A 27509-nucleotide genomic window follows, 5' to 3' on the forward strand; every position below is an offset into this window, starting at 1 on the left:
CCCCCAATGCTCAATACTTCCTTGCACTTCATCTCTCAGACAGAGCTGCCTCCAGCTGAGAATGAACCTCAGCTCTGCTTGATAGCATCACTCTCCTAGGCAGTGGTGATGAATGGAAGCAATGACAGCCGACACAGCCTAAAGCTGCAGCTGTGAGGCACAGGTGGGCAGCAGAATTACAACAAGGGCACATTTTAAAATCTTTATTTCATCACAAATATGGTGTTTTGGTCGAAATTGAAAATTTTTTTAAAAACTATTACAATTTTTGATTTTTCTGTTATTGTAACTGAGTTTAGTAATAAATGTTCTTTGGTGTTATATATTTATGATCTTTTACAACTCTGCTGGCAGTGTTTTTCTAAATCAGGGTATACCGATGTCCTAGAAAAAGCCTAACTAGACTCAGGCTTGGTAGGTATGGCTGATCAAAGCTACTAAGAAAAATATTTACAGAAATGATACCTCAAGTGTTTTCTGACAGCCTTCACAGTTTGAACGTTTTATACCATTATATACAGGAAAATTTCCTTGAGATAAAGGTGGTCCCAACTGCAGCTCCCCCTGACAGCTGCTCAGTATTTACACAAAGCTATTTGCTTCCCTGCAGTCAGCAAAGTTCAGACAGTCCAAATTTCTAAGAAAGAGCATTTACCCTGAAGAAGTTTTGAAATCAAATTTAGTTTAGCATTTGTGAAGAGCATCCTGAAGCTATGACTCCCCAAGACTGAGTTGGTACAATGGAGGAGCCCAGTTTGTAAGACAAAATGTTGCAGTGTTTCAGGAGCTTCAGAGTCTGATTACATTTGTGCTATAATTAAGTTGCATCCATCCTTGCTCACCACCACTGAGAGGATTCACGTCTCCAGCCCAACAGCTGAGCTGGCACATCAGCCACAACTGGGCAAATACTGGCTTTAACAACAGTGACCTCATCAGTTATGCTGAGTCACAGAAACAGACTTTGGAACAAATTATTAGACTACACAAAATTTTGCACCACAAAAATTAAGACAAAGTTGAAAAGTTTCCATGAACTCACTTTAAATTAATAGAGTAAATTAGCAGTGTGCTTATGATTGTAAAACTACTGTGCTTGAGGGGAAATTCTGCTTGGCTGATGAACATTTGAAAGGCTTCAAAAGATAAATTAAATAATCCTGTCAAAACCAGTTGTTTCTTAATGCTCCCATAATGAATAATACTACTTATGAATATACACTATATTCAATGTGTGCTTTTGGAATTAATTTGGCAACTGTGACTTTAGCTGAAATATCACTGGTTGCCTAGATTTTATTTTTGGAGGGATTTATCAATTGAAGAATTTAATTTATTCACTACTTAATCTCTGATGCTCTTGTATCTATCACTATTAAGACAAGCTTTTCAAGAAAACCCAAATGAACAGCTGTATCTATTGACAAGAAATTTGGTGTTGCTGTTTTTTCTTGTTTGGTGGTTTGTTTCCCCTCAGCCACCTCTAGAGTTCTGAGAGGACCACCCAGGGTCAGAGAAGCAGCTGTGACTTTTCATTAAAGATACACTGCTAGATATGCAAGGAATCCCTATAAATCATGAACAAAAAGATGAGAACAACCAGAGAGCTTGAAGCAAAAGGAAGGAAAGCCCATCTGGGCCCCTACCAGACTTGGGGAGTTTAAGGGGAAGCGCTGTGTTTGCCATGCCCTGTGCACGGTCCCTGGAGTACACCAGGGTGTTATGGTGATCCCAGGGCAATGCAGTCACACCTCTGCAGCACGCAGGGATGTACCAGCCGCACCCCAAAGCCCAGCTGGACTGCCTTACACCCAGGCACCACAATCCAAGGGCCAGAACAAAGGCCCAGGAGGACTCAGGCTGTGAGCCATTTCCCTTCCCCTGCCACCACTGTGCTCAGCAAGGGCTCAGCCTGTGCTGATCCTGTGTTCACACTTGGCTTTGCTGTGCAGGTGTAAATCCAATTGTAGTAAGCGACTACAGAAATTACAACTCTCCTGAGACACAGTGTTTTTTCATTCACATGGTGTGTGCCCTTAAAAACCAAATTAATAATAGGCTGGCATCAATATCTTCTTTCTGCAAGTGGCAACAACCAACTGCTACAGAAATATATCTGTATATAGCTATTGATAACGCAGTTCTTACACTCATTCATGTCCCACATTTGCAAGAATCCTATATTATGGAAATTGGAATTTAATACATTAAGTACTTTGCACGATCACCAACTCTGAATACTAAAAAAGAAATGTCAACGCTGTAATTTTCCTTTTTTAAACAAATATTACAAAATTTAATTTTATTGAGTTTCACACAAGATGCACTTATAAAATTGATACAGAATGTCATTCAACAGAAAAAAAATGAAAGCAATTTCAAGCTTTCTTTAGCAACTGCTAAATAATTATAAGATACACCAAATTGACAGACAATCTTAATTTCAATGTGTGAACATCTCCAATTAGTATAAAATACATCAAAATTTAAAGATTTTCAAATTTTTCCACAGCACAAGTCCTCTTTACTTTCATCCCTGAACATAACCACAGATTTTGGCCATTACTCCCACTATTCTTATGGGAGAGGAGAGGCTGAAAGAGCACAGCAAGGAGTTCCCACCACAGCAGACAACCCTAAACTGTACAGCAGAGTTGTCTCATTACCAAGTCTGCTCAGACACGTAACTCTGTCCAGCTGCCTCCATCTGCTATATTACTGTAGTCCTGCAAGTTTCAGGGATTAGCAGGTACATAAAACTTTCACATGCTCATACAGCAAATAAACTTTGGCTTTCCCATTCTGACAAATTATGAAATTAACAAAGAGCAAATTTTCTTCATTTGTTCAGCACTAAAGTACTTTTGTGATACCTTCCCTTGGAAGGTAAAATTGGTGCTTACTTGAATGTCTGAAAGGCATTTTGGAAGCTAATGCTGTGTTTTAACAACATATGAAGAATTTATCATTAACTACGGGGTCTCTTCTGATAAAACTCTCCAGCCTATGTTTTGAGCTCGAATTTAATCCATTCTTGGTCTGAGGATTCCAAAACTACTTTTATCAACCCTCCCAACTCTGCATCTCACGCCAGAAATTAAGATGCATTGTAATGCTTAAATGTTCTTTATAGATCTAGTCCATCTACTTAAGTTTGACTACAACCAATCAATTACATTAAATGGATAATTATGATTTGATTGTCAGTGTGAGCTTCTATAGGCATGTTCTCAGGCAAGTTAATATACAGATGTCATTCTTCTAAGAGTTAAATGCAAAATGCAGTGCAAGGTTCTTTACTGCTGTGTTAATGCCATACACACAGTTCCAACACAACACTTGTTTGCTGCAATTAACACTGCCGTTCCTTGACATTAGAAGTGCCCCTTTAATATTTTTTCCTACAGCAACAAAAAATCCTCAGCTTTAAAAAAAAAAATTCTAAATAATTTGCCTTGCAGGACACACAACACATGAAATGAATATGCTTCATATTTGCCCAGTTAAGCAGAACCTTCATTACTGTGATCTTTCCTTGGTGTTTAGTATTCAGATAAAATACTAAGCAATAAGTCTTTCACTTAAAGGCAAAGTTTTATTCTGATTACAAGATTTTCAAGATACATCTTGAAAAGATTTTTGTTGACAAGAATAGCTATCTTGACTTACTGTTTCATGTACCAATGCTTTATGTGTTTGTTGATATAAGCACAAGTTTTGAATTCTGCTTGCAGTTGTTTAATGAAACATGGTAACTGGATAGGCAAGCTTCCGGTCAAGTCTCCATACATTTCCAGGAATATCCTTACACTGGAGGAACCTTCAGGAAAAACAGTGTTCTGGAAGCATGGTTTCATAACGCAGAACAGGGCTATGCTTTTTTCCAGTCCGTTTTCCAGAAAAGTGATACTGCAGCTCTGCCACCAGGCTAGAGACTCACGATCCACCACATTTTCCAAGAGGCAAGTAAAAGATCACTTACTTGACCTGACCAGATACCAAGCCAAGTTACTTGTAGAAAGAAATTAATAATTTTTTTTTGCCATTAATAATTTAAGTTTTTAAATAAATATTTATGTGCCTTTTGGCAACTGTCCATTCTGGTAGCATCTGCTGTCCCAACAGCTCAGTATCCTTAGCACATTGATTTTAAAAAAAATAAATTCTTAGTCAATTCTGTTTCCACAAATAGTAAACCTGTCTATCTCCAACAAGTCTTTCTTTGCAGACCTGTGTTTTAATTCTGAACTGTCTTGGCTTATATCTTTTTCTTCTCCATCAGGAGTTGTCAGAAATTGATCAGAATTGCTTGTAACAAGTAAAGATGGCATATTCTCCTTCTGATGCATCGGCTGATTGGTAACTGATGTAGAACCGTTTTCATCCGGGGAAATTCCTGTTGGAACAGAAGACAATTACAAAGATAATAATGAATTTAACACAGACATAAAGATACAATGTGCAACATCCAGATTCTGGATACCAAAGGTATCCTGAAAAAGTGTGCTGCATAAAGTCAGCAGAAGCAACAGAAAAATGCTTTCTGAAAGCCACTACCTCTTCTTAGATTATAAAATAAATAGAAAGAAAATACAATTTCTACAGAAGTTTAAATAATCAGAAAGAGCATAAGCAGCAGAAATTAGAACATATATGCTTATTTTTGTTGGCTTAAGCAAAAAGATTTCTGACAGTCCTTATGTGAAACACACAAATGTTTATTACTGAAATGAACAAAAAGAATCTCTGTGGCAGGAACTAGATGTGCCTAATCCTCTACATAAGTACAATAAACCTGCCTTCTCCAGGGATAGCTAATAAATGACTCATGCACTGCTATGCACTTTAATAGCACTGGCTCCTAAAGCAGTGCTATTAAAGATATCTATTTTTATTCCTGTCTTTTACTTCAGTGGAACTGAACACTGGCTTCATTAACCTAGCATATTGGTAAGTAGCATCCATATATTTTTTCCACATTTTGTTAAAATGTTTAAAGAATTAAAATGTACAAGCAAACAACAAAGAGATATGAAAAAAAGGTAAGAAAAAAAATTATCCCCTCCTCAGTAAAGACTGAGTTTCTAAAGGAATCTGAAAAAATCTGACTGATGTGGAGAGTCCTGCAGACCAGCCCAAGGAAATGTTACCTGTCAGAATGGCAGCACTACCCAAATTGCTACAAAAACTTAACTTCTGCAGAGCATGTGTCCATAGTATGACATCTACTACTTGGAGGTACATGGGTTACCCTCTACAGTGCTATGCAAGTTAAAGGTACTAAACTTGCATGAAGAAAGGAGACAACTAAGTTTAATTCTAGAACTTGGTTACAAATGTATTTCCTAACCCAGCAGCTTCTAGATGTAGCTGCTCAGTCTATAAATGACTACCAGTAATTAGAGCTTTGATCCTTCAAGAGCAAATTTAGAATCTTATTCTTCAAGATTTTAACTGCTTTTGTGGACAAGGTGGGAACTCTTTAGAAAATTAACTGACTTAAACTATAAGCTGGCAGAAAGGAGACCAGACTGATTAATTCCCTTACCCTCATCCTAATCAGAGATGGGTTGAGAGACTGTATTGTAAAAACCTGGTAAGTGGGGCACAGAGATTAACTAATACTGTAGAGCCCAGCAGTAATAATGCAAAAGCAGGGGGAAGGTAAAATCATCATTTCACATAATCAAGATTCCTAGTAAATAAAGAGGTGTTAAAAAATATCAAATCCCCAAAAAACTGTAAAATTGAGCAATTCCATTAGCAATGGAAGCTAGAAATACTCTGAATAAAATCCATAAAAGCTTTTTGGTTGCTACTTTTTGCTCAAAATCTTTCCACTGGAGAAGATAAGCATCCCTGCTACTTCAGCTCAAAATAGTCTTCAGGATTTATATACTGTAAGTTAAAGGCTCAATATAAGTAAGTACAATTTACCAAGTTCCATATCCAAAAGTATTAATAGAATGTTTAATTCAACATTATCATCATTACAGTCCGCTAATGAAATGCAAAATTTAATGCAAATATGAATTCAGAACAATTCATGTCACATTTCTTCATGATGAAAGTAAAGCAGTTGTATGAATTTAGAAGTAAACATTAGCACCAAGTTTCTGCCTGATGTGAATTCACACATATGAGACATAGAGGTTTATGCCAAACACTGACAGATTCTTAACTCTCCCCTTGCTGGCGAGACACTCTGACGACTAACGAGCACCTTGCATTTCAAGCTGTTCAAGTTGTTGGCAAGCCACGGAATGAACACAATAAAAGCCCCACTGTTAAATTTTCTAAAGCTCTCATTGAGCTTTTCCCACAGGAAGATGCAATCCAATTCAGTTGACAGGAACAATGAAGGTTTCTGTTTCCTTCTATAATGTGTCACACAAATACAATCATGCCATATTCCCATTATAAATTAACCAATGATGCTGACGACCTGTAAGAGGAAATTGTGCTGCATAGACTGGAAATGGGGTAGGGACCCACTGAAACTCCTAGTTGGATTTCATAAAGCTTTTCATTATGTGTTCATGACAACTACAATTAATTATACCAATGCATAAACCTACCACATTTTACTTTGATTTCCATGAGAAATACAGATTGCTTCCCTACTAAACTTAAGAACTGTCACAGATGATGTGTATATTCACTGATTTGTGCAGTGACATGGCAGAGGGGGTTGGACTGGATGGTCTTTAAAGGTTCCTTCCAACCCAAACCGTTCTAGAATTACGATTTTAAAATAAAAGTATGTTTCTATTCCATTGTTTCTATCACCTCCACATATCACAGTGAGATCTTATCAGAGATATGAAATTATTACCAAAAGAAGATGCATGACCTAAAAGCAATGAATTCTTTTACATTTACAGACTTGTGTTCACAGCTGTGCTATGGCACAATTAGAGTTCAGCAGCAGAGTTTGTACAGCAAACACTGACATCTGGTTTAATATCAAATTTAGTCTGAAAAATTTTCACTGAAAACAAACCAGGCAGCTAGCCTTACCTTGGGTAGATTTATATGTGCCTTGCTGTTTGCCAGCTGGCTTCCCTGGGGTGGCAGTCAGGACAGGATTGAATAATTTCTCCTCCATTTTTGCTTCCTTTACATATTGGCATGATTTCCCCAGCAATACAATGCTGTTAAGGACTTTGAGAGATATTAACCTGAAAAAAAAATTGTTTACATATTTGCATTAGTGTATTAAAATAATTGCATATTATTAATACTTAAATTATTCATATTATTCATATTTATAAGTGCTGTCTTAGAAGGATCAGCTAACAAATTAAATCCTTTCAATATCAAGATCAAAAGGTAATTTCCTTTTCCGAACAATTTGTTTCAGATTCAATGCTTAATTTTCTTTTTCCCACAGAAAGCATCTAGAGAAAATCATCAAGTTTTATTATTTAAGTAAGGACTACAAGGACAGTTAAGCAGCCATTTAAGACATCAAATATTTAAACAAAGAATTAAAAAGTGCCCTCAACACTGCAAGTACAAAATAAATGCACCCAAATTAAGTGTGTCCAGCCAAGGATCTCTACTTGAGCTTGGAACCACAGGACAGCAAATACAGAACCATGGAATCACTAAGGTTGGAACAGACTTCCAAGATCATTGAGTCCAACCATTAACCCAGCACTACCAAGTCCAATATCTAGCTTTTACAAACTACAGGCTAATCATAATAAGTCCTTTTTCACGTCACAGAAGACAGTCCATAAAACTCAACAAACCTGAAGAGGCAGCATTGCATTACCACCATAGTGCAGTCCAGATGATAGCAGATTCTTTTCCTACTATGACTAAACTGCAGCACAAACTTCAGCAAATCACTGAATCCCTTTTACACCTGTCTCCTCATTTGAAGAAAAGGAAAGCCTCACCTACAATCAAGTGCTTTTTTACCATTCAACTGAGTTTTGCAAAATCTAATTTTCATTACTAGCAACACATGACTCATAGAGCAATGTCCACTCCAGGGAGCGAAGGCTCATTGCAGAATGACAAGGAGAGAGTGATCTGTTCTCTGCAGGATGAATGAAATATTCTCTATGCAAATCAAGCTATGTAACAAGAGTGAACCAAATGCAGACTCTGAATTCATTCTCCACTCTGAAAAGTCAGTTTGTCATGTACATCATTAACAGACTAAAAAGACAACTTGAACATTCACAGATCCGTGGAGCAAGTCTAACTCTTTAATGATAAAGTGACCCAAGCACACTCCAGCAGCAGCTCCCCTATCTCTCTGTGTAAATGTAATCAGAACTTGTCAAACAGAAAAACAAACTACACTACACTTCCAAGGGAAAAAATAAGTTTTGTTTATTCTGTTTCAATAGAGAAATGGAAGAATGAGCAAAGCACACCACTTTCAGTACTCAGAAGAAAGTGACATTTTAGTATCCAAGCAACCACAAAGAAGATATCATTTTATACAGGTTGAAAGCTGTGCTTCTCTTCAATTTTATTATATTGTAGGGAAAGATTTTATTTCAGAGAACTGAGAAGCTCTCCTTAATTTTTAATGTTTTAGAGGTGTTTTTCTTATGCTTCTTATGTAATTTTTTTTTTCTGTGAGAGTAGGTTTTTACAGCATAGTTTGACTCTGATTTAATGAGATCAGAAGTGTAAAAGGCCATAAATCACCACTTCCCTGTATCAGTTCCAGCTCCTCATGGAAAATTATACAAGTGTTTCTAGAAATTCTCCTTTAGTCTTTTGTGCCAGCCTACCCCAGGCTCAAATCTCTAACAACAATGTAAGCTTGCAGTTATTCAAAATTCTAGGAATAGAAAACTCAAGGGTTTTTTTGGCAAGACTCTAACTACAATTAAAATATAACTAGAGTTGTTAATAAACAACACAAAATTCATTAATCCATAGTATAGGCTCAATTCTTTGCCCAGTTAACTGCTTCAGGTTTTCTCACATATCTGTGCTATTATGTTTGTATTCTATATATATTCTCGCATCTGAGGAAAAGCTGAAATTTATGTCCAGAACAAAAATTACTTGAAAGATGCAAGAGGTGAGCTAGCTCCAAGTCTGAGATCACAGGAAAAGTAAAAATTTGTTCTCACTTTTTAATAAGGACAAAACAGACCAAAATGTATTTACTTTTGTGAGCTATGTCTTTAAAGAGCACCATTTAACACTTTATGTTATCACATTACTTCTTTCTGCCCTCCATTCTCCAAGCCACAGAGACAGTGAAAAATCCTGGGCTGCAGCAGTGGAATGGTAGAAGCAGGGAAATATCACATATATTGAGAAAAAGGAAAAACCACTGAGCAGGATTAAAGTGTAGACTGTGGTATACCACAGCTTGGCATAGTGCTTTTAATTACACAAAGCTGGCTTTAGGGAGAACATGGGCATAGCATGTAGTATAGTATGCTGGGGAAAAATCAATGTATGGTGCAGAGGGATGTGGCTAAAATTTTACTATTTGGCCTATATGCAGTATTTCAAAGTCTTAGTTATCTGACACTAAACAAGTGTATCCCTACAACTGATGTAGACAGAACACATCTGATCGAACTCTGTTTTTTGCAGATCAGGGTCAGATTAGAGGTAAGAGTCCACCTATTAATATAGAATGTGTAGTAATCCTGTTCTTTTCACAAGCTATTGTAAAACAGTAAGATATCTCTCTTCCAGCATGGTCTCCTCTCTTCCTGCTGAACCACTGCCTCAGCCTTAGAAGTCTTACCCTTCTCAAGCCTTGCTGCCTTCACTTAAAACACAGCTTAGTAGGACACTGGAAGAAGTACTCCCACAATACTGCAGGTAGGTTCTTCTTCCATCAGCAACTTGAAACACTTAATTGCTTATGATCAATTTTGAGAGACAACAATGACAGTGTAGTATACAGCTTTCCTGGAAAGTGGCCATCCACAGATAATACACAGCAAGTGTCTCTAGACAGACAAACTAAATTGGATGTAAAGCACAGTTATGCAGTCTCAGAAAGTACCTATCAACTGGTGAGAAGTTAAAGGTAAGGCAAGTATAAATTGACTTGGCAGTGAAAGGATAATGAAGGGATACTTGCACATCATTGGCTATGGAAAACAAATTTCCACAGAACACTGTATTTCTTAATTACGATTACTTATTGATCCCACCCTTCCCAGGAAAGGTGAGCCTTGCATTTATTTTTTTTTTTTAAAACCAGTTTCCCAAAGTCAAGTGAACCTTGCATTTAACTACCTGAGAGAAAAATTCATGATCTGCTCAGAGCACTTGAACTGCTTCTTTTTGTTTGCTTATTGAATCTTTTGGTCTTTTTACAGAAAACTTCATTCATTGGAATTCAATTTCCCTTTTTACACTGAAAAATGGTGCTTGTCTCTCAGATTCTCTCAGTCTTTTTGCAATGACTTATTTCCATTACTGAAATCACTTATTGAGGGCTATAATCCCCCAATGTAGTCACAGTACTTTGGGACAAATCTGCACTCTCAATTTCAGATTATGAACATAAGGGTTTTACATTTATGTTCTACTCAATATAAACTGTGTTTATCCTTACATCCAGAATTATCAACAGAAACTTCTTTCACATATGTAAACAAATAATAGTGAATGCTTTTCAATTGTGTGAATTTACTTACCCACAGTAGAACAGCACAACACAAACATAGGCTAAGACTCCTTGTACTTTTATTGAGCTTGTAACGACTCTGATGAGCTGTTTGAAGAATAAAAGTTAAAACTTAGCACACAGTTATTGACAGAACATTATAACAGACATTTCTTATTTGATAAATTTAAGAAAAAGCAGAAACATTTACATTAGCAGAAATTTAGTCTAATGTTCCCCTTGGCAGTACTAACTACTCCAGATTTTGATTTGAATAAGTATTATACTAGTACTTAGTTGCAACTTTGCCAAAACCAGAATCTGACAATGTTTTCTTAACACTGACTTTCAAGTAAAATAAGAAGTGGAAAAAACCTCCAAATCTCAAAGGCTAGAAGGAAAGTTAACTAATTTTGAGGAAAAATGTAAAGAGATGCAATGAAAAACAGAATCAGTGTTACACGCTATGCTAACCTTATGATTACAAAATTGCTTTGTGGACAAGGCACATGACTCCCAAGTTTTACTAACAAATGGATCCTGAAATTTCAGTTTTATTTCAGCAGTTTAGGCAAATCCTGTGCATAGTATTTTTCCCCTTCTCTACAGGAGAACATTATATTTAAGTTAATTCATATTGATGTCCTTCCAGGAACATTGTGAATTAGCATATTTGCTGACAAAGCACGTACAGATCCTCAGCATTATAACTACTGTTTGTCTACATGTGTGTATGGGGAAAGTCAGAGCAGCTATTTAGAGAAAACATTCTGCAATAATTAAATCAGGAAAGCATGTGGACACAGTTCCATTAACGAAGAAATTAATTTTACAGCAACATGTATGTATAACAAAGTCAACTATTTCAGAGGGATGCACTCGGCAACAGCTCAGGAGCTCAGTGCCCCATATAAAATAATATTGAGTCATTAAGTGTGCCATTACAGTGACAGCCACAAGGACTCCTATGAAAAACCTAAATAAACTGCTAACCTTCTGGCAACCAGCTGCTTTGACTATTCCAAATGAATGAATAGGATAACTGCCAGAAGGAATATATGCTTAGTAAACACAGATGTAGTTTAATTCCACTGCACTCAATTGCACTACAATTCAAGTTCTTACAAATTCCACAAAATTAATATATATTTGATTTTCTTTGCAAGGCTGAGAAATAATAATGCATTTGTGAAGCCACAAGTAGTATGATATAGGTTATACTAAGAGTTAACTCCACCTTTCAGCATCATTTCAGTTACTTCAGATCATAGTTTTATCCTCAAAACATCCAGCCAGCTATCTCAGAGGGACACATTCTCAAAGTGAGATCTTATTGACAGAAAACTGATAGGAATGATACAACTTACTAGAACAGCCAGTGGAAGAGGAATGAAACCCATTCTTCTGGAAACTGAATCACTATAATCTGTATATGCCTAGGAAAAGAAGAGGAAGTATAATGAACTACTTTTGCAAAGTTATTTGGCACACCCTCCAGATAAGAATACAGCTCTGTTAACAAACACTATACTGGTATAAAGTGTACCTGTTCACATTCTGGAATTCACATGGAGATAGCTGCACTCTTAGACAAAAATGTAATACTACCATGACCAGTAAGATTAGCTCCAGTGCTCTAAATCATGAGCAACTGGAGTATAATACAAATCTCTAAATCGAGAGCAATTAGGACACAGAATCCAAAGGCGCTATGATACTTCATCTGTACATTATTACCAGCTTAGAGACCTCTTTGTATTAATTTGACTGATCCTCAAATACTTTACAGAAAAAACTGTTACAGGGATAAAAGAACAATTATCCACCACACTAGCAATTTTAAATCGTTCTACAAACATCTATAATTAGCCTTAATATAACTGTGTTGAAATTATTTTGAAAATGAATTTGAATTTGAATTCAAAACACAAGTACTTTGCATGACAGCTTGCCTGCAGTATTGAACATCACAACAAAGTAAGTGCATAAGTGATGTTATTTTATTTCTCACAGATGATCCTTTGGAAAGGTGACGGAGTTTTCAAAACTACTAAGCTGGTGGTTTTATTATTAAGAAATTATTACTATTTGTAGCTGATGGTGTCTAGCTTCTCTATGAGCTTTAACCACTGCATTCCTCACAATGGCCCAAGAAAACTACAGAAATCATAGTAATAAAGTTCATTTAATATTTAGAGCACACATCTAAAGCCATGTGGAATGCTAACAAGTAAAACCTAATGAGTCCTCATCCACGAAAGGCATGCAGTAAACAGCTTTCCAAAAATTATACTAATTAAGAACAAGTGGTCTGTATGTTCTATAAATACCCATACCATGACAGTAACATGCATAGTGCAAACAACTCTAAACATCTGTGCACTCTGTCTGTAAAGAAACAATCTCTTAATGAATACTGTGTAACCCAATACAGTTAAAATATCAGGAAAAGAACAGTAATCTAAAATTACCTTGTTAAGTTTACTTACTTCCCATGTATGTCAAAGATGTAAAGTTGTCACAACTGTCCCCTTATTATAAGCGTATTTGGAAGAGACTACTCAGCAGTATATTAAATAAAGCTCAAACTGACCAGAACAACAACAACAAAATAATATAAATCATAAATAAATATTCCTGTTATCACTTATTAAAGAAGGCTGTAAGTGTAACAGTACTGCATGTATTTCTTTCAGTGTTTGTTCCAATATCCCCCCCGTAACAATTGTGTTAGTTAATACAGGAAAGTGCATTTTATTTTCAGGCTTACATTTTTCTGTCGACTGCTAACAAGGTCAAATGCAAGACTGGCTCTGTATTCACTGTAGACCTGGAAAAAATCCAGCACATCAGATGTGTGACTAATTTATTGTCACACTTTATAAAAGCAACACAGATATTAATAAAATATTTCCATAAAGTATTACAAAATTATGCATTTCCTGAAAGAGTCAAAGCCAGTTTTTCTAGATCTAACTGTACTCTTCAAGAGATAAGCCTCTGTTTCTGTAATAAAGTAATTTACATATATAAATATATATACAACAAACAAACAACATTACGCTATGCTTTAGGAATTGAATGAGACTTTATGAAGTAACTGAATTTCAGGGTCATAAGAAACACAAAATAACAGAAATCATATTAATCATATTTATTTTTTTCTTCCCACAGTTCATAACTGCTTTTAAGCTACAGGAAACCTAGCCCTGGGATCAAATTAAACAAATGAGAGAGCTTTCTTATACACTAAGCAAATTGCATGTGAAGATGAAGTAAGTTTTTGCTTCTTTTTAAAACAGTTCAGCATATTAAGAAAGAAAAGCATCTACTTTAGGGAAAAGTGTCAGGACAACTTGCACTGCAGGTGTTAATAATTCTGAAAAAAGTCTGACCTAGCAACAATAAATCTTTAGAACTTCATACACACACCCCACAAAGTTTATTAAATAAACCTAGCAAAATTGCCAGTGACAACCTCCATCCTCCAGCTGTTTTAGCACTCTGAAGCATGCTACATTTTTGGCTACCATGACTTCATTACTGCTCTTTTCCACACTCTCTGTACAAAAGTAGGGCATGCATAAATGCCTCTGGCATAAGGGAGCTTATTAAGCACATCTATTACACTTGTTTCTATACCCCCCCCAATGTAGTTACTTTAGAGATGCTGAAAAAGAAAGCACTTCACAAGTTCTGATCTCATTTCCTGAAAAGTGGTTTTAATAGTGAAAAGACACTAACTCATAGCTTCACAAATTTATCAAGCATGTTTGAATTCACACAGTGTGGAACACCAGTGGCCCATGTATGATTCTGCACAAGAAGACACAAGAAGCAACCACATCTGGTTAATAATGGGTAATATATGCAGCCAAAGAAATTTAAGGAGTAGGAAACTAACATAACCTATTTCATACTAGTGCTCTAGGGACAGTGGGAAAAAATACCTCTGATTTCCACTTTTAACACACATGCAAGAGTAGAGTTAAAGCAGCCTAACGAGCTGTTTCTCCAAAAGCCTGAATTTTAACCTACAATCCCGTTTGTTAGGAAAGGCTACAAGCTCTGCCTAGACTGCAAAACAAGTAACCTTTTTTCAATTTAACTAATGATCTCTCCACAAAATGATCTGCCAGTAATATGAATTGTAGCCATTACATGAGCTGTTATACAACACTTGCAATAATTTATGGATCTGGAACTACTAATTTAGAAACAGAGGTATTAGTTACATATTAAAAAAATCCTCAAAAGTATATTGTATCAGGAAATCAGCAAGCTTTCCCAAGTGATACCAAATATATGAAAACAACAATTTTTATGTTTTCTGCACTGGAAAAAAAATTAATATTTTAAAAAATATTAGCAAAACCAAATACAATTTAAAATAGCACCCAGCATTCCAAACAAGATACTTACATCTGCTGTGATGTCATTGAATTTTGTTATGAAGGCATGTTTCACGATATCCACTGCAATTTCTGAAGCAACCACCATGCAAACATCTGGGAATAACACCCAGAGGTGATCTGAAGGTTGTGAAGAACAAGTTAGGCAATTTAATTTAATGCCAGCATACAAAAAGAATTATAAAAATTCTATTCAACAATGAAAAATCCTCATGAATTTGAATAATCTGTAAATTTACATTATCACTGTGCATGCAGTGTGCAAATTCTTGCTTATTCCATTGCTGTCCTAAAAGCTTATCAGTATTGTACAATCACACCACAGTTAGAATCAGACTCTAAACTCTTCACTTTGTAAACCTTAACCTCTAGTAGGAAGATAACTTTTGTAAGTACTAGATGCTATGTGTTCAGTGTGTATAAAACAGACAAAGCATCTGAAGTTTTAGATACTTAAAATTTAGGTAGACTGGTAAGATTCAGGCAAAATACATCACACAGATCAGGGGTCAAAATTATTAAAATCATGTTTTAATAAAATCGGTATTTTACACAATATTTATTAAATTTGTCATTAAGTATAATCAGTGTTAGATTAAGAATTGTATTTTTAATGTAATCGTTATCACATTTCAATCTCACTAGCCCCTTTCTAGGGAATCCTTCATTCACAGTGTATATTCCAAGGAAAGGAAAGGGCTGGGAAGAAAATCATTGTAGATGCTGCTTGTAAGAAAACCATACATGTTTATAGCATAACAATATCTATTTCTAGCAGAAAGAACACAGTCATTCTTAAAAGAATACCAGAAATAGAAAAATGAGAATGTAAGGTATTTGATGAAATTAAGGTTTGTTAATTAAATGTGTTGATTACACTTATCCTTCAGATTGAGGGAAGAAGTAAGAGATACAGCTCTTGATAGCACAGGAATTTTTCTAGTTTACTCACCTGGATTCCATGAGAACTGTTCCATGTTTCTTAGACATACAATTAGTAGCAGCACGTAATTGGTGAACCTCTCCTTTATATCTGGATTAAAGAAACCAAAATCTGTCAGCTCCAAAGAAACATTTATTTCCATACAAAGATATCTACTCATTCTGAGATTCTATCATTTATTAATTCTTGGATTAGATAACACTTTCTACAGATTATTTAACTGGATTTAAGGGGTGGGGAAAATTCTGGGAACCACATCATGGACAGGATTTCTGCAGTAGGTTGTGACCTGGTCTGTCCAGTGCTGACACAATTCCCAGTTCCCAGCAGCAGAAGGGACTTGTGACTTACTATCACCTAATACATTAATAAAATAATCGTTCTTCCTGTTAAAGTCTGTGGATTCCTTCTGTGATTCAAAAAGAACCAGCTCTTCCAGTTACTAAAATTAATATACCTATCTGTCCTTTCAAGCTATTAGAAAGGTACATTTCATTTTCTACAGATCCTAGATATCCAAATTGCTGTATAGTGGGTTCAGCAGAAAGAAGAAAATGTTTGAAGACAACTGTTATGTCTTAGCTAGATGGTTCCTACCAGTCTTTCACACTGTCATCTTAAAAGGGAACAGCAGGATGTATCAGCACAGCTATCAAAACTGTAAGCACTGTAACACAAAAGCAATCTAATTAGAGACAAAGTCCATGACTTGTCTCCCAGACAAGGCAGTCTTTTTTTCTACTCTGGTGTCCTGTTTCCAGAGGTGACACACAGCTTGCTTCAGGAAGCATCATGTTTTTTAGCTTATTAAAAACTACCTTCCTGAAACTGTAGTATTGAAAAACAAGGTAAAACCTAAAACATAACACCATCACAATTTAGGAAGTCCAAAGAAGTCTTTTTAGAAGATAGAGCTACTAAGAAAATCTGTTAAGACACTGTTACTGCTTGTCACACCTGTCAATAACCACCAAAATAATTTGTGAGCCCTCCAAACCCAAAGGGTTCATTTTCTTAAGCACCTTTAATATGGTGTGGGGTTCTACTGACCGGTTTTGGGAAACAAGAAATAGAAATGTTCAGGAGAACACACAAGGATTAAGCTGGACAAAAAAAAATACTTGACTTTCTGCCACCAGTTTCCGTCATCTCTGACTGACTACAGGCCAACAGCAACGCTTGCTGCAGCTACTACAGTACAATAATATCCCTCATTTTAGAATAGAAGTTTGGAAATACTGGCAAGTCTGAAAAAATGAAGCAAAAAGGAAAGAAGAAATCCTCCAGGAGAAGGAAAGAAAGAGCACACAGAATTCAAGAAGAATGAGATTTCATGCACATTATAAAAAGGCACATCTTTAAGTACATAAATTCATCTGTCAGTATGGGCTGGGGAAGGGACAGAGGAAGCATGAGCTTTCAAAATAGAACAAATGGCATATATATGGGGGGGGTAGAAAAAGGAAATATTTTAGTACAATAAATTTAAATCAGAAAAAAAGGACATAGGTAAAGCCTAACCCTAATTTCTTGATTTTGTGTAAATAACAGTCCAACAAGTGAAGTACATTCTTCTATGCATCTGAATTCACAAAATACTGCCCAAATGACCAGAGCACAGTATTGTCTGAAAAACCTAGTTACAAGATTCCACTTGACGCTGTCACAAATGGATGAAAATGCAGCCAAGCACTTATTGATCTACATTCTCTATCATGACCATTAGTGACTTGGAAATAATCACTGAGTTTTCAGACTTCCGCATAGAATTTCAAAATAGTTTTATCTTCTACTTCCCACATATATTTCTACACTGTCATGACACATCATTGGTCAGCAATGCATGACAAACACGGATCTCATCTTCAGTTTTTCAGGTCCCAGGGAGGCCTGTACAGAGAGATATTCTCAAGTGGGCAGCAAGGACCTTAACTCAGGCCTAACATTGCAGCATGTATCAAGCTAATCCTCCAGACATTTATTACCTGCTTGGTATATGTTAGCTCACCAGCCAACAGGATTAAATTGAGAAGAGACATTTTGGGCTTTAAATTTCCTCTTATAATGCTGCATTAATACCTATTTTTCTTCCACTAATTTCTGAGTCTGGGTGACAGGCTGGTACCTATTTTTCCCCTCTGCTTATTTTCCCTGTTCTCAGTGGTCTCCCTTCTAATCTGTTATCTCTGCTGCCACAGCTGTTCAAGGCTGTTAGGAGGGAGAGGGATGACTGTGGCTGCTGCTCTTCATCCTCATCCCTCTCATCAACTGCCAGAGTTGCAAACAAGGCAGACAGGGCACTTTAAAGCAGCTTCAACAGTAAACTCAAAATAATTCAAAAATTCATTTCATTTCTCACCCTCATGGACAAGGACAAAAAAGGCTTCAGGATATCCAAAACAACCACTGGTAATCAGTCCTAAATACCAATTAAATTCCAGAATACAAAATATGTACAGTAATGTTTCATCATTTATTGTGAGCTTATTTGATGTTTTATGTGTACATTTGTTTTTTTTAAAGCGGTGAGGGGATTTTCCTGTACCATGTATTGCCACTTCTTGGATGATGTGGTGAACTACAAAACAAGTGAAGTTGCATCCCTGGATCCACACTTGCTCACACTCTTAAGAACAAAGGCAAAGTATATCACTATATTTGTGAAGTTGGCAAAACAGTGACAAACCACCAGTGTTAGTGATCAGTTACAGACAGCACAGGTACTAGCAGGAGGAAATCATTCTATTCTGCTTCAACATAATAAAGAGTAAAGAAAAAGTGATCTCTTTTCATTCTCCAATGTGACAATGCTTAGTAATATTGATATAAGCCATTTCAACTCAGTTTTCCATGTATTCCACTAAGTATATATGATAAGCATATCAAATAATGTTTTTTATATTAGGATACGGTATAGCTTCAATAACCCTTGCCATTATAAGACAGGGGTAAATGAGAGCCAGAATGACAGACCAATGACAGTCTAAATAGTCTTCAGCTACCTCCACAAGGACGTGATTAAGAAGCTTACTTCCTCAGTGTTTATGATCCTAAGTGTTAAAAACCTGACATGTAGCACTAATTCAGATATATTTATCTCCTTGACCAGTCTCTTGTCAGCACATACCATGCATAGTGCTGATGACATATTGTGCATGAAATCTGGATGGATATCAGCGACAAAGTGCTTCTCCTCAGGGGTCCATATTGGGACCAGTGTTATTTATTATCATCATTGATGACACAGATGAAGGAATTGAGTGCACTCTCAAAATTTGCAGATGACTGAGTGCTGAGGTTGCCACACCAGAAGGGTGGGATGTCATCCAGAAGGACCTGGACAAGCTCAAGAAGTGGACCCATGGGAGTCTCAAGAGGTGTAGTAAGACCAAGTGCAAGGTGCTGCATCTGGGTTGAGGCAACCCCAGGTGTCAACACAGGCTGGGGATGAACAGATCAAAACCAGCCCTGTTGAGAAGGACTTGAGGGTTCTGGTGGATGAGAGGCTGGGCACGAGCTGGCAACGTGTGCTCACAGCCAAACGTGTCCTGGGCTGCATCCAAAGCACTGCGAGCACCAGGGTGAGGGAGGAGATTCTGCCCCTCTGCTCCACTCCAGTGAGAACCCACCTGCAGTGATGCATCCAGCTCTGGGGTGAGTCCAGAGCTGGCCACCAAGATAATCAGGATGGAACACCTCTCCTATGAGGAAAGGCTGAGAGAATTGGGATTGTTCAGCCTGGAAAGGAGAAAGCTTCAGGGTGACCTAATTGTGGACTTCCAGCACCTGATGGGAGCCAACAGAAAAGATGGAAAGGGGCTTTTTATAAGGGCACATAGTGACAGGACAAGGAGAATGGCTTCAGACTGAAAGAAAGTAGGTTTAGATTAGATACTAGGAAAAAATTCTTTACTGTGAGGGTGGTGAGGCCCTGACAGAGGTTGCTAAGGAAGTTGTGGATGTCCCATTCCTGGAAGTCCATCCCAAGGCCTGGATAGCTCTCAGAGCAAGCTGATCTACTAAAAGGTCACTTCTGGCCATGGCAGAAGTGTTGGAACCGTAGATTATTTTTCAGGTCCCTTCCAACCCAGGCTGTTTTATGACTGATAGACCAGATTATAATGCCATGCTGAAGCTGCACTCTTACCAGGGCTGGTCCTGCAGCCTGACACGCATCATACTACACACTGCCCATTCACACTCCAGATTATTTGCCTGTGCTTCTATTCATCCTCTAGTGGTGAAACTGATATGATTACATCTTTTCAGCTGCCTTTAAAGTATGCATTTCAGTATTTTGAAAAGGGAAAGGAAGAATCCAAAGGACATTCCAAAACTTAGTACATCAGAACTTAGTGTTCACATGACAAAAACTAACCACAATACGCCCTTTTCCATTTAGGTAAGTCATGTGTGCCTATAAGGGTTATCATATGAAGAGAGGTGGTAAACATTCATTTCAAAGACATGTAATGCACAAACTGCTATAAATGCAATAAAGGGAAAAAACACAAGATGCATTTTCTTTTCTCCACTGTGTAAAGTAAAGCCCAGAAAAGGATTGCACATAGCCAAATCAGATTTTAAATACTTTTCCCCCACTTCCATGAACTCTGCCATTCTAATTTTAACAGAATTCTATCCCCATATTAATAACACATTCTGCCCATCCATAAATTCTCCTGAAAAACAGCAACCCCAGAGGGTATCATTGCTTTTAGAAAGCATGTAAAATACATTAAACAAACGTTACTAGAAATAAAGGTTCCTGGCACAGCACTGCATCTAGTATGGATTAGTGTAATTAATTAGCCAATATCTTAACCAGCTACTGAACCCTGAAGATCTTAGGTACTTTGCAGTACCTAGGAAACAGTGAGACACCAGGAACAGAGATCTTGAAGTGGGGTAAATAGTCTTTAGAACACATGGCTACTTCCTTCCAGATTCCTATATACATTATGCAGGAATCAGAAAGAAAAAAAAAAAGTAATTTTTATCATGTTAATCCCACTGTTTATACATTTAGATCAAAGACTACTTATAAATTGCAGCATGCAAGAAGCAAAACAAGATCTTTTGGTTTAAGTCTCAGCAATTCCTAAATAGCTGTAGTGCCAACTACCTCTTAACAAGTGACCAGGGCACAAGAAAGGATTAAACACTGAACAAAGAATCACCAAGGACATACCAATCTTAAACATATTCCTGCCCCCAAATCCCTCATCCTTAAAATGAACAACTAGATTAGAATAATGGTATTAAAAAAAAAACTAAAGCCATATGAGAAAACAGCTCAAATTTCAAAGACCAAAGGTAAAAATAAAGGCTATTTAATATTGTGATCAAAGCCGAAGAGACTGATAAATTGGGAACTAAGAAGAAGAACAGAGAAGAAAAAAAAAAGTACAGAATTATAAAGAAGAAAACTGAAGTTCCTAAAACTTCAGAATAAATATGTTAAGTTTTTGAGATAAGAGATTTAAAAAACAAGGAAGAGTCAGGCTTAACAACCAACTGGAAATAACCTAATGCACATTTGATGAAATGTACTTCTTTGTATGAGGTACAATAGAGTTTTGTGAAAAAAATTAATTTAGATCACAGCTTGAAATTAAAATAAGACATTTAAAAACATAAAGGAAGGCAGCATGCTGGGCTTTCAACAGTGATGAAAGAACCTCTATTTTATAATTTTGTCTCCTTGTTCTCTAAAACTGACCCTACAAAATTAATTTACAGATAACTATTTCAAAAAGAGAATACACTATTTAAATTTAGGGAAATATTTCTTCCTGATACAACAAATAAAAGGTTTTCTGCATAGAAATGTTCTCCAATGGTCACGGTGTTTAGAATGCCTGGGTGTACATAAATTTCCTTGTAAAAGTCAGGGTGATAATGCAAAAGTAGTTTTGCTGCAGCTGACAAATCAAAGCTGCGGGAACAGCATGGTTGAAGTCCCAGATTCTGTAGCTGCAGTCTCAAGCAGCTATACAAACCCCAAGGTCTTTGCTGATCTGCTCCTAAAAGAGAACAGGTTTAGTTTTATTAGATAACAATTAACTAATGTATATTTTATGTCCTGTTCAATTAATTTTTATGTAGATGATTCACAGTTATTTTAGTCTTGAAGTTTTAGTCTTGAATTAGCTGTTACAGTAGAATTTTAAATGGCCATACAGAAGTGAGAAGGATCACTGACTCCAGAAATGTAAATACTGAGAAAAATAATACAGCCACACATCAGCTTGCTATCCACCAACTGCTGCTGAGCACGATGCCAAGTGAACATGATTTCACAATTTCCAGATCTAAACTGGCAGCTTGGTGGGACTTCCTATCCTGATGTATTACTACACAGAAGCTTGAGCTAGGCAGGGCTCATTTCAATATGCCCTCAATACAGGGCATTTCTTAGAAAGTACAAGCTTGCACAGCTCATTTCTGTTTTCACATCTGTATTCACAGGACAACTTGATTTTTAATTCTAGTTGTAGTAACTCCTCTTGAACAAAACATCTACTCTTGTGGCCATTGCTTATCTTCTCTGCTATATCATATTTTTCTATTGATTAACATGTTAAATAAGAAGAGTTTCATCTACTCCTGAGAAATTCCTCAGATGACCCTGTGAGATTCCTGTTATTCCCCTCAAGAGTGACTATATTTAGCTGCTGTGTACTAATCAGTACCTTTACACTGAATTGAAAACGTGTTTGACAACAGTAATATTTTGAGCCCCAGAAAAGGTGGAGCAAGGGGAATCCATTGAGTGTGTCCAAGCTTAATCAGCTACTGCTGCCATCATTACCCTACAGACAATTACAGACCTCAGAAAACAACTGGAAGAAGCAGAGAAAAGTGGGAAATATATGAGAGTGCCTAGATTTAGTGTTTACTTTCAGAAGTTTAGTTCAGCCCAGCATGCAGTTTAAGCACAATGTGTTCTAGGACACACAAGACACTCCAAAGGCTAACTGGAAGCTCAGCTGACAGGACCAGACTAGCCTCAGTTCCAGGGTAGGATAAAGTATTGGCATAGCATGCCAACACAAGATGCAACATCATTCCAGCTGCATAAAATAAAACATTTAAAGGACACTTAATGAATTGATACATGAATTGAAACAGTACTTTTCCATCCTTACTGAAGCTGTGACGCAGTAAATATGTTCAAGTTCAAAACAGGTAAAAAGCTCTACTAAAAATCTGTCTGCTATTTATTTATCTCTGAGAGGAAAAACACTGCTATTTATAACCATACTGAAAGGTGTTCCAGGAAAAGTTGTCTGTTTGAAAGGAATAAATTAGCTTGTTTGCGCACTCTTCTATCTATGTATTCACTGCTTCCATCCCCATACCGTCTAATGAATGGCAATAATTCTTCCATCAACTGATAAAGGACAACCTGGTTTTGCTATTATGGGTCTTCAATAATAATGTCCAGCAATAAAATATTGATACCCTTTTCTTTTTATGGAGGAAATTACTAGCAATTTCTAAGATCAGTCCCTTGCTTATTTCAACATGAAAGAGGCCTCACCTTTAGGTACGAGAGCTAGATGCATAGTTGTAACTATTTTCTGCATTAATAATAAACCTTTTCTAAATTTTCTGTCAATAATTAAGTCAATGTCATTTTTAGCATTCTCACTGTAAAGTTAAATACCTCTGATTTTAAAAATGTAAGTAATTAAATCTTGGAACCAAAAAGAATACTATTATCACAGAATAAACAGATTATCAGCATAGTTGGGAAGATCTTTTTGGGGAGGTTTAAGAGCATCTATGTGGTAGCTTAAAATTCAGAATTAATTTTCTGTTATATAATTTTCTGTGATAAAGTTTTATGTAAATAGTCTTTCACCCAAAGAATTACAAAACATTTTCATGTTTGATGATAAATTAGACAAAGGTTATATCAATAGTCAGAACCAAAAACCTGATGTAAATCTGTTGAAAATTTAACTTGTGACACAAAAACATGAATCATCTGTTTTTAAATAAGTAGCTATTTTATTTTTTTTAAACCTATTGCACATTTGAGTTATCTGGCTTAAAAACTATGCGCTGGAATGAAAATAATATATTCTATTTGCTATGCTCATCTGTAAAAATTAGAGTGGGGAAATTCAAATCAGATATACTGAAGAAATTCTTTACTGTGAGGGTGGTGAAGCACTGACACAGGTTGCCCCAAGAAGCTGTGGATGTCCCATCCCTGGAGTGCTCAAGATCAAGGTAGATGGGGCTTTGAGCAACCTGGTCTAGTGGAAGATGACCCTGTCCATGGCATGGGGTTGGAATGAGACAATTTTTGAGGTCCCTTTCAGTTCAGGGCATTCTGAGATTCTACAAAACTAGTACAAGCAAAGAAGCTCTAGCACAGACTTAAGTGTAATCACTCCTACTAGCTTCGAAATCAAGAATTCAATAAATATTTATTATGGCTGATATCAGTATTAGGAAGAATCTTCATCAAAGGATACCTGAACAGCTTTTCCTCATGAGATACACTGAGTACAAGTTCCCAAAATTCATCCTAAGCAGCAACACAGTTAAGAAGTGCCAGAAGCATGTTTTCTAAGTACCCTCTAACTATTATCTTGAGAGCATATAAAAAATTAGAGTAATCTCTGGTACTTCCCTCATTTATCAGCTACTTTGTAACATTGGTTTTTTGTTTGTTTGGAGTTTTATTTGTTTGGAGGCTTACTGTTTGTTTTAGGGTTAGAGGGGAGGTATTTCAAGACCCACCCTCACAGCCACGCAACAACATGCATTCTGAGATCACTGTCAATACAGGACAGTATAAAGTCAATTTTTTGAGAACAGAAGACTTGATCACTTGGAAGCACAGGCATTTTAGCACAAAGCCAGGAGGCTCTTTTAGCACTTCAAGTAAAAACTTGCCATAAAAGGAGTAAGTGTTCCTTGAAATAGGTTTCATCCTAGTGAACCAAACAGTAAAAGGGGTGATGAGGTCAGAACAAGTCAGAACACTCAAATTCACCAAGGTAAAATGTTTATAGTAAGAATAACATTAAATACATTGATTACATTAATGAATTAAATAAACAGCCTCTCTCTTCATATAGTCTCCTGATCAACACTGCTATACATACCACTGTTTGACATTTGAAAGAGATTGTTCTTCTCAAACTTCTTGAAAACACTTCCTTTTATTTCGACAAACTGCAATTTTTAGAAAGTAAGTTAGTTTTTATTCATAAAAACCTGATATAAACAAATAATTATAAAAAAGATGTTACTGTAAAATATTAATATTTAAAACATATGATACACAAAGACATAGGATTCTGAAACAAATTAGGGTAGTTATATGATAAAGTTGCATACTTACATTATTGGACATCATGATGGTAAGCAGTGATTTATTGTGGGAGTTGAAGGCCACATTAAGGGTTGTTGCTTGAACCATTATAAGAATAGCATGCAGGACTGCATAGCAGGGTTAAGAAAGAACATTTGAAATAAATTTTCTGCTCAACAGTACTGAAGAGTACTGAACCACAGATTTTCTATTTTGCTTTTAAAATTTAACATATCCCTGTAAACCAGACTTACAGCAAGACAATACTTACATGTAATATATGTACGGTGCTTTGCAGCATGCAATAATTATGCTAATTTTTCTTGTTCTAAAAGAACCAATGACATTAGTTGCAAGAAACATCAATACAATCTAAAGAAAAAAAATCTAAGGTAAAGAATCAGAATTGGCCTAAAGATTTCAGAGAAAATAGGGAAAACTGGTAAGAAGTCTAAATTCATTACCAAAACTACTGGACTACGGTACCTCTTTATATTCATCAATTCATCGTAAAATTATTTCACACTAAGAACATTTGCATACTGAATATGCATGAGTTTATCCCTTTACTTCAAGAAAATATATTCAAGCTGTATGCATTTAACATTCCGCTAAATAACAAAACCACACTGTCTTCAAGGCCCTGTGAGCCAAAATACTCAAATACAAATCAGAAACAACATTTTCCATGAACAATCCAATTATGATTTTTCATTTAACAATAGGTACGCCATCATGAAGAGATTCTTTTTTTATTTAAAGCAGGTGGTATTGACAATCTAACTTTTCAAGTACAGGAACACTGATTCAGGAATACTATCGATTTTTCAAATGTATTAAAATAAAGCAGAGAAACTACTCTGTAATTTAACTTGGAAAATTTTGCAATTTATCAGATAAAAAGGATACAGACATACAGCACTGCCATGAAGAAGTGAGGAATCACACCTATGTGAGCCCTTTTTCTTTCCTTAGGTTCTGTAGCTGTCCAATAAAGAGCATCCAAAATATCTTGTCCAAATGAAGAAATCAGACGATCAGCCACCTAAACAAGAACAGCTTTACTGCCTTTTACTGCCTACCTTTCTCTCCAACACTTGAATATGCACAGTTCAAGAACAGTTCAAAGTAAAAGTACAGCTCAACCTAAAAAAAACTTCACATACTTATCACTTTTGATCTCTTACTTATTCCATTTTTTCTCTGGATTTCACAGCAATACTGTTCCTTTTGTATATTAAGCAGCTTACTTTCCCTTTCAAATGTACTATCCCCTTTGCAACAGTATTCAGAATAATCATATATTGTTATCTTAGGTGCTTTCTTGAAAGTACTGTACTCAAGTACAGTTCAAACCTCAGCCTTTGATAAAGCAGTATGTATTTTGTATCAAACCATTTAAAAGGTTTTTCCCCATCCCTCTGGGTTTAATAGGAAAAAATCCCAAGAGTAAAAGTGAATTCCGGATGACAGGGAACATTAGCTTACAGGTACAAAAAACCTGAAATTAGACTTGGCTCTTCTGCTTTATATATACTGAAATAGATACTTAATGCAAATGTCTGCATAAAGCAGAATTCAAACTTAGAAGTACTATAACACAAAAAAAAGTGATTAAGAGCAACTTGAAAACCTGCCAAAAAGGGAAAATATGTTGAAAAAACAACAAACACCTGCTGTATAATCCAAAGAATATATGCACAAATAGGGAAAAAACCCTTTAGCAGTAATTCTAAAGATAGAAAACATATGGACAGCATTTTGAACTTGTAATTTAATACCACAGCAAGAAAGGTCACAGGGAGTTCCACCAGTTCCAAACATTTCATCAGCAGCAAACATAAAACTGAAAATCATTACATGGAAGAACATTTTTTCTATCCATACACTGTGGTTCAGTAATTTTAAAACCAAGCTGCACAGGGCAACAAAACCAGAACTTCAAAAATTAAACCTGGCACATGTCTGGCTAAAAAAAATTAGCTTTCAAAAACATTGCTTACTAATTCAACCAAATTCAAACAGTTAAGGATAACAAACTGATTACCTAAGAAAGACAAGGAATATTTTCTCGTAGTGTCTTTCTGTAAAACAACAGTTTTGGACATGTTAAATCAACATGTAGCAATACAGAACCAGGTGCACAGTGTACCTGCAAATTTTGATCCTACTAAATAGAAAATAAGTTCTTGGGACAACACAAAC

At 36.2% G+C, this 27509-nt stretch overlaps 1 protein-coding gene across 2 annotated transcripts in view; it reads right to left on the reverse strand.

Annotated features, from left to right (window-relative positions):
* Positions 1–2272: 2272 nt before the first annotated feature.
* TAPT1 (transmembrane anterior posterior transformation 1) overlaps positions 2273–27509 on the reverse strand; it is a 50931-nt gene continuing 25694 nt past the window's right edge. For both annotated transcript variants that reach the window (XM_086888443.1, XM_086888442.1), the window contains 10 exons: positions 26214–26349; positions 25335–25432; positions 25096–25165; positions 15977–16057; positions 15035–15144; positions 13383–13442; positions 11980–12048; positions 10644–10720; positions 7021–7181; positions 2273–4396 (listed from right to left, as the gene is read on the reverse strand). In XM_086888443.1, the coding sequence (XP_086744569.1) occupies positions 4167–4396; positions 7021–7181; positions 10644–10720; positions 11980–12048; positions 13383–13442; positions 15035–15144; positions 15977–16057; positions 25096–25165; positions 25335–25432; positions 26214–26349 (1092 nt within the window). In that variant the 3' untranslated portion in view covers positions 2273–4166. The remainder of the gene's footprint in view (positions 4397–7020; positions 7182–10643; positions 10721–11979; positions 12049–13382; positions 13443–15034; positions 15145–15976; positions 16058–25095; positions 25166–25334; positions 25433–26213; positions 26350–27509) is intronic.

The sequence above is a fragment of the Cyanistes caeruleus genome, chromosome 5 (genome assembly GCF_971803275.1).
Source record: "Cyanistes caeruleus chromosome 5, bCyaCae1.hap1.1, whole genome shotgun sequence".
Taxonomy (NCBI): Eukaryota; Metazoa; Chordata; class Aves; order Passeriformes; family Paridae; genus Cyanistes; species Cyanistes caeruleus.